The sequence below is a fragment of the Triticum aestivum genome, chromosome 1B, assembly GCF_018294505.1.
Source record: "Triticum aestivum cultivar Chinese Spring chromosome 1B, IWGSC CS RefSeq v2.1, whole genome shotgun sequence".
In the NCBI taxonomy this organism is placed as follows: Eukaryota; Viridiplantae; Streptophyta; class Magnoliopsida; order Poales; family Poaceae; genus Triticum; species Triticum aestivum.
Genome location: NC_057795.1, coordinates 697,150,658 through 697,158,897, shown reverse-complemented (window position 1 = coordinate 697,158,897; position 8,240 = coordinate 697,150,658). Strand labels below are relative to the sequence as shown.

Genomic DNA, 8,240 nt, shown 5'->3' with positions numbered 1-8,240 from the left:
TGCTGATTTTTGAGCTACTAACTAACTAATTCTTGTAGCACGAAATCCAGTGCTGCTGCTGCTGCTGCTGACCAAGACTGAGCCGAAACATTCCCAGAGCAGAGAGTGAGGGACTAAGGACAGAGACAGAGCACTCGATGGCTTTCGGTTGCTTTTGCTTTCGCCTCCAAAAGAAGAGAAAGCAACGTTGCACTGCATGAAATGAAACCCTATGATCAAAGCCAAAGCCCAAAGACCCAAACCCCATCGCCATTTCCATTGCCATTCCCACAGCGAAAGCAAAAGCATCCATCCATCCATCCATGGAGGCCTGAGCTGCTGGAGCTAGCTAGCCACCCACCCAGTCGTCTTCATCATTACGCACACTCCCTCCCAAGAGCAGAGCAGAGCAGCCATCATTCCCTCCATCCATCCACCGCATGGCGGCATCCGTCCTCCCACTGCTGGCACTAGTGCTTGTCCTGCTCTGCCGCCTCGATCACCTCGCCGTCGCCACGGCCTCCAGCCCCGACCCCGACTCCGACTCCCACTGGAGCCAGCAGCAGGCCGCCGCCCTGGTCGCCATCAAGGGCTCCTTCACCTCCTCGCCGCCGGCGCTGCACGCCTCCTGGACGATCGCTAACCACGCCGGCCTGTGCCGCTCCTGGCCGGCCGTCGCCTGCGACGGCCGCCGCGGCGGCACCGTCGTCTCGCTCGACCTCTCCGCGCACAACCTCTCCGGCGCGCTCTCCCCGGCCGTCGCCAACCTCACCGGCCTCCGCTTCCTCTCCCTCTCCAACAACGCGCTCGCCGGCGACCTACCCCCCGCCCTCGCCGCGCTCAGCGACCTCCGCCACCTCAACCTCTCCAACAACCAGTTCAACGGCACCCTGCAGCGCCTCGACCTCTCCGCCTTGCCCGCGCTCCAGGTGCTCGACCTCTACGACAACGACCTCGCCGGCCCGCTCCCGGACGCCGGTAAGCTGCCGCTCAAAACGCTCGTCCACCTCGACCTCGGCGGCAACTTCTTCTCCGGCGCCATCCCGCGCAGCTTCGGCTCGCTGGAGGCCGTCCAGTTCCTCTCTGTAGCCGGCAACAGCCTCACCGGCTCCATCCCTCCCGAGCTCGGCAACCTCACCGCGCTCCGCCAGCTCTTCCTCGGCTACTTCAACCAGTTCGACGGCGGCATACCCGCCGAGCTTGGCCGGCTCGCCAGCCTCGTCCACCTCGACCTCGCCAGCTGCGGCCTGCAGGGCGGCATTCCACCGGCGCTCGGCGCGCTCACCAGGCTCTACACGCTCTACCTCCAGACCAACCAGCTCAACGGCACCATCCCGCCGGAGCTCGGCAACCTCACCGCGCTCCGCTTCCTCGACGTCTCCAACAACGCGCTCACGGGTGAGGTCCCGCCGCAGCTCGCCGCGCTGCGGGAGCTCAGGCTCGTCAACATGTTCATCAACCGCTTCCGTGGCGGCGTCCCGGAGTTTCTCGGCGACCTTGAGCACCTCCAGGTGCTCAAGCTGTGGCAGAACAACTTCACGGGCTCCATCCCGGCGACGCTCGGCCGCGCGGCGCCGCTGCAGGAGGTGGACCTGTCGACGAACCGGCTCACAGGGGAGGTGCCGCGGTGGCTGTGCGCGCGCGGCCAGCTCCAGATCCTCATCCTCCTCAACAACTTCCTCTTCGGTCCCGTGCCGGAGGGGCTCGGCGACTGCCCGACGCTCACGCGGGTGCGCATCAGCAACAACTACCTCACCGGCGAGCTCCCGCGCGGCTTCCTCTACCTGCCGGCGCTCACCACCGTCGAGCTGCAGAGCAACTACCTCACCGGCCATCTTCCAGAGGACGACAGCACCCCGGCGAAGGAGAGAAAGATGCTGTCGCTGCTGAACCTGTCGAGCAACAGGTTCAACGGCTCGCTGCCGGCGTCCATCGGCAGCTTCTCGTCGCTGCAGACGCTTCTCCTCAGCGGCAACCAGCTCGCCGGCGGCATCCCGCGTGAGGTCGGTCGGCTGAAGCGGCTGCTGAAGCTGGACCTGAGCGGCAACAACCTGACCGGCGAGGTCCCCGGCGAGATCGGCGAGTGCACGTCGCTGACGTTCCTGGACCTGAGCGTGAACCAGCTTACCGGCGGGATCCCGGGGGCGCGGCTGGCGGAGATCAAGGTGCTCAACTACCTGAACGTGTCGTGGAACAAGCTGGAGGGCGGCGTCCCGGCGGAGATTAGCGGGATGAAGAGCCTGACCGCCGCCGACTTCTCCCACAACGACCTGTCGGGCGTGGTGCCGCAGAGCGGGCAGTTCGCCTACTTCAACGCGACGTCGTTCGCCGGCAACCCGCGGCTGTGCGGGACGACGATCGCGTCGTCCAACCCGTGCAACCTGACGTCGATGTCCGGGCCGCGGCTCTGGCCGGACGGCGGCGGCGACAAGCAGCCCGCGTCGACGTCGTCGGTGGGGCGGCTGAAACTGGCGGCGGCGCTGGGGCTGCTGGCGTGCTCGGTAGCGTTCGCGGCGGCGGCGGTGGCGACGACGCGGTCGGCGATGCAGCGGAGGCGGCGGCAGCGGGGCAGCGGCGGGTGGCGGATGACGGCGTTCCAGCAGAAGGTGTCGTTCGGGTGGGCGGACGTGGTGCAGTGCGTGAAGGAGAACCAGGTGGTGGGGCGGGGCGGGGCCGGCACGGTGTACCGCGGCACGATGCCCGGCGGGGAGGCGGTGGCGGTGAAGCGCATCCCGGCGGCGGGGGGCGGCGGCGGGGACGACGGCGGGTTCTGGGCGGAGGTGCGGACGCTGGGGCGGATCCGGCACCGGCACATCGTGCGGCTGCTGGCCTTCTGCTCGTCGGGCGACGGGAAGAGCAACCTGCTGGTGTACGAGTACATGGCGAAGGGGAGCCTCGGGGACGTGCTGCATGGGGAAGGTGGCGACGGGAACGTGATGGCGTGGGCGACGCGGCTGCGGGTGGCGACGGAGGCGGCGATGGGGCTGTGCTACCTGCACCACGACTGCTCGCCGACGATCCTGCACCGGGACGTCAAGTCCAACAACATCCTGCTGGATGAAGGGATGGAGGCCCACGTGGCGGACTTCGGGCTGGCCAAGTACCTCCGGCATGGGCATGGCGCCGCGTCCGAGTGCATGTCCGCCATCGCCGGATCCTACGGCTACATCGCGCCAGGTACGTACGCGTACGTTGTACTGCATGCATGCACGTTGAACGTTGCTCACTTGCCGATCAAATTTGCCTCAGTTCTACTGTAGAAGTATCAATTTTCCTTGCATTTGGTTCGTACGTACGGTACGGTACGCCGTCGTGTCCATGGCTGCTGCTGCGTCCAATGTTGGTCGAGTCCGTTGGGTATGACATGCATGCAACACAACCTGGTGACGTGACGGTCAGATAGATTCATAGATAGATAAATGCTGCCGAGTCCATCCTGCGTTCCTAGGCCAATCATTCTTTTTTTTCTTTCTCTGTCTGCTATGGCTCGGCTCTGTTGAGTTGGTCGAAATTCTTTTGATGCATCTTCTCTCCCCACACCATGGACCATGGACCATGGATGGATGCTCAATGGTGATCGATTCGATATCGATGTTGGAGAGCGAGTGATGAAAGGAAGAAGGAAAGAGACAAGGAAAGAAAGATCTGGTGATGACTAGACGTGTACCCCTTGCTACCTCAAACGAAGAGCTATGTCTATGTCCTGCATCACAATGTCCCACATGCTTGCCAATAGAATACTCTAGACTTATTAGCTCACTGCTGCATGCATGCATGCATATGCCTAAAAGGGAGGGATTAGCGAACGAGCCAGGATTCCTCTTTGACCACACTAATCATGAGAACAAACACGTGCATTACTACTTTACAAAGTACTCTTTATATCGTGGGTGTATAAACTAGTTATGCATGGTTGGAATGCTAAGCTCGGCCAACGCAACAAGGGTCAAGACAAGCATCATGCATCCATGCATGCTCATCGATCCTCATCTGACATAGTACATGCATATCTCTCTCTAGCTAGAGTATCTACTAGGAAATTACCATGCATCGATCGTCCGGCCGGTTCTAGCTGCTTTATTCTTTTATTTACTGTCATGCGTATACTTTAGACTTTAGTTAGGCTTTAGCTAGGGCTACGTGCTATTTTCTACGTACCACTTTTGCTTTGCTTTGCTTTGCTTTGTACAGTACTACAAATAAGACTGGTCGATCCTAGTAACACTAGTAAAGTAAAGTACTACGTGGCATGACCGGCCCTCCCTCTCTTGCTTTCCTTTACATCAAATCGACGACCAAGCTTTTGTTCAATTGCGCGCTCTGGATGATCGAATCCTAGAGAGATCCAGAGATAATGCACATGCACATGTATCCATGGATAACGACCACTCCTTCACCTCTCTAGCTCCCTACCTAGTACCCCTCCGTAAACTAATATAAAAGCGTTTAGATCACTATTTTAGTTATCTAAACACTCTTATATTAGTTTACAGAGGGAGTACCTCCTACGTAGCTCTCCATCATCTTGTTTTTGTCCTTCCTCCGTGATCTTCCTTTGTCCATACGAATATACCACTCCATTCTGTATGTGCACTGACACTACTGACAATGTAACGCATGGCATGGCATTTGCAGAGTACGCCTACACGCTCAAGGTGGACGAGAAGAGCGACGTGTACAGCTTCGGCGTGGTGCTGCTGGAGCTCATCACGGGGCACCGGCCGGTGGGCCCGCACCTGGGCGACGACGGCAGCCTGGACCTGGTGCAGTGGGTGCGCGCCCGGGTCGACCAAGGGGCCGGCGTGGAGGCGGTGCTGGACCCGCGGCTGGGCGGCGACGTGCCGGCGTGGGAGGCGGCGCAGGCGCTGTTCGTGGGGATGCTGTGCGTGCAGGAGCAGAGCGTGGAGCGGCCCACCATGCGCGAGGTCGTCCACATGCTCCAGCAGGCCAAGCTGCCACCAACTCCGTCTCTTGTGCGAGGCCGCGCCATGCCTATGCCTGCAGCTGCTTCCCGTGTCCACGACGAGGACGCTGCCGCGGGAGGAGGATCGGACAGTGAATGCGAAGGCCGATGAATGAATGAATGGATGAATGTCCCAGGAGCTGTGATGGAGACGGGACGTCACCTCGCCGGTCGGCCTGGACCAGGACCAGCTCCGGCTCCGGCCATATGTATGCATGCATGCACCTGTAGCGTATGATGAGCATGCATGCATGCATGACTACGTGTCGGGTCGGTGCATGGCCCTGTTGGCCTCCACCGGCGACAGCCATGCAAGTTTAGCTCGCCTGTGTCAGCGCATGCATGGCTGCATGCTACCGGCCGATGCTGGTGTGGCCGTCCGTCGATGGGTCGATGGTGCATGAAGGCATGCTTGTAGACCTGAACTGCGCAACACGGAGCAGGATGGCTACCGTCTACGTGTGAGATATACTAATATTGTTCCTTCCATTGCATGATTTGTCTCTCGTCCGAACCGCTGGCTTCACTACTTGCGTGTCCTCCATCGATCGTTCGTTCGTCATCGTCACTGAATGTATATGTATGTAAAATGCCGTGACGTTCGGAATATAATATAATATTTTTCACAAAAAGGCATTTATCCTGCATAGAGAAAACTGAGCAGGAATCAGATTGCCTGATTGATTATGAAAACCAGGCAAAAATCATCACTCAACGGCAAACACAAGATACCCCCCACACCCCAAACCCCACCAGTCCAATGAGGGCCTACAACACGCAGGTGCCATCATCATCGCTCCTCCCCTCGAGGCGTCATCGCCATCCCTAAATCCGGGAGCAACTAATTAACGAGCGCTCCTTCCGGAGCCTCGCAACGATCAGCGTCACTTGGCGCTCATAGCCATTCGCCACGTGTCGCGCTCTGGACGCTCTCTCCGGATATTATTATTATTATTTTTACGCATGCGTTTTTGGCTTTTTAAAAGGTTGTTTTTCAGGTTTTTTTTATGTTTTGTTTTTTTACCAGTCTTCCCTAGCTTTTCGATCAAAAGAAAATTCGATTTTTTTTGCGCAAAAAAATGCATTTTTTTCGTGAGAGTCACGATTTTGTTTTTGCGAGAGGCATGGTTGTGCTTTCGCGAGAGGCACGGCCGTGCCTCTTGGAAACGAAAAAAAAACGTGTTTTCTAAAAAAAATTTCTTTCGCGAGAGACACGGTTTTGCTTCCGCGAGAGGCACGGTTGTGCTTTCGCGAGAGGCACGGGTGTGCCTCTTTCGGAAAGGGAAAAAACGTGTTTTCTGTTTTTTTCTCTTAGAGGCACGGTTGTGCTTTCGCGAGAGGCACGGGCGCGCCTCTTTCGGAAAAGGAAAAAAACGCATTTTCTGTTTTTTTTCTTTCGTGAGTGGCATGGTTTTGTTTCCGCGAGAGGCACGGTTGTGATTTTGTCATAGCACGGGCGTGCCTCTTTCGGAAAGGGAAAAAAGCCGTGTTCCCGATTCGGTTTTTTCGTCCGATTTTTTCGTGAAAAAAAAGTTCGTCAAAACCTATCAACATGGGATCTAGTTTTGAAGATCTCGACGCGAGGAATCCAATGGCGAAAGCGGTTCGAGATTTGGACGCACGGTTTAAGAGATAAAACATTTTGAATAAACGGATCTACGAAAAAAAAGAAAACTCACAGGTTGCGACAAGTGGCGCACATGCAGCGCACCACTTGTCGCAACCTGGGGAAGTTGGAGTGATCTCGGCAAGGAGTACTCTTTAATTAGTGATTTCGCCTAAATCCTGAGCAAATGACCCCGACTTCGCCATATGCGATCGTCGACTCAACACACACTTCATAGTCTACATGAAGATCTATGAAGATCCGTGCCAAAACTCAGCCACATGCAATCAGATAGCGCAGCTCTGACTCTGACAGAGAACTACGAAGGACAAAATTAGGCATGGCTGGCGCCGCGGAAGACCCCCTGAAAGTGCTAGTTATCGACTAGAGGGGGGGTGAATACGCGATTTTTATGAAAGTCTTCAAAACATGGAAGTTTCGAAGACAAACAATAGAAACAACCTAATTGATATGCAGCGGAAGATAAAGTACAACAAGCAAGCCATAATCAAGTATGCAATAGCATTAACGTTCAAAGATTAATAGCAGCTAGGTAGTAGGATCAGGAAGGAAGATAGTATGAAGCCAATCAACAATTGTAGTCAAGCAATGAAGTCAATCAGATAAGACGATAAGCAATGACTTCACGAAGACAAACTCAAGTAAAGGAGGGAAGAGATAGAACAAGTTGCTTGTTGAAGACACATGATTTGTTGGACCAGTTCCAGTTGCTGTGACAACTGTACGTCTGGTTAGGGAGGCTGAGATTCAACTCAGAAGACCGTGTCTTCACCTTATTCCCCTTGAGCTAAGGACACCCAGTCCTCGCCCAATCACTCTGGTAAGTCTTCAAGGTAGACTTCCAAACCTTCACAGACTTCGTTCACCCGGCAATCCACAATGACTCTTGGATGCTCAGAACGCGACGCCTAACCGGCTGGAGGATACACAGTCCTCAAGTGTAATAAGTCTTCAGGTCACACAGACAGAAAGACTTCAGTGATGCCTAATACTCTTTGGCTCTGGGTGTTTGGGCTTTGTCCTCGCAAGGATTTCTCTCTCTCAAATGCTTCGAGGTGGGTTGCTCTCAAACGACAAAAGCCGTATATTAACTCTGAGCAGCCACCAATTTATGGTGTAGGGGGTGGGCTATTTATAGCCACTAGGCAACCCGACCTGATTTGTCTGAAATGACCCTGGGTCACTAAGGAACTGACACGTGTTCCAACGGTTAGATTTCAAACACACACGACAACTTTACTTGGGCTACAAGCAAAGCTGACTCATCCAACTCTGGATAAGATTTGCTCTCATTGTCTTCGCTCGAAGACATAGGATTTGGGTTGAGCATCACTTCAGTCACTCTGACTTAGTTCACTTGGACCCCACTTAACAGTACGGTGGTTCCTATGACTCAACAAAGAAGAAAAGGAAACAACGAAACCACACAGTCTTCGTGCTCCATAGTCTTCACGCAATGTCTTCTCATGTCATAGTCTTCAATATGAATATCTTCTCATACCACCATTGTCGTCAATGTCTTCATACATTTTTAGGGGTCATCTCCGGTAGGTAAACCGAATCAATGAGGGACACTACCTGCGTTATCCTGCAATTCTCACAAACGCATTAGTCCCTCAACCAACTTTGTCGTCAATACTCCAAAACCAACTAGGGGTGGCACTATATGCA

At 55.4% G+C, this 8,240-nt stretch overlaps 1 protein-coding gene across 1 annotated transcript; it reads left to right on the top strand.

The window, feature by feature from the left end:
• Positions 1-224: 224 nt before the first annotated feature.
• LOC123150092 (leucine-rich repeat receptor-like serine/threonine-protein kinase BAM3) lies at positions 225-5,431 on the top strand. Its single transcript, XM_044569895.1, has 2 exons — positions 225-3,156; positions 4,615-5,431. Exons 1-2 carry the CDS (start codon positions 420-422, stop codon positions 5,052-5,054), a joined length of 3,177 nt encoding a protein of 1,058 aa, XP_044425830.1. The 5' UTR covers positions 225-419; the 3' UTR covers positions 5,055-5,431.
• The last annotated feature ends 2,809 nt before the right edge of the window (positions 5,432-8,240 follow it).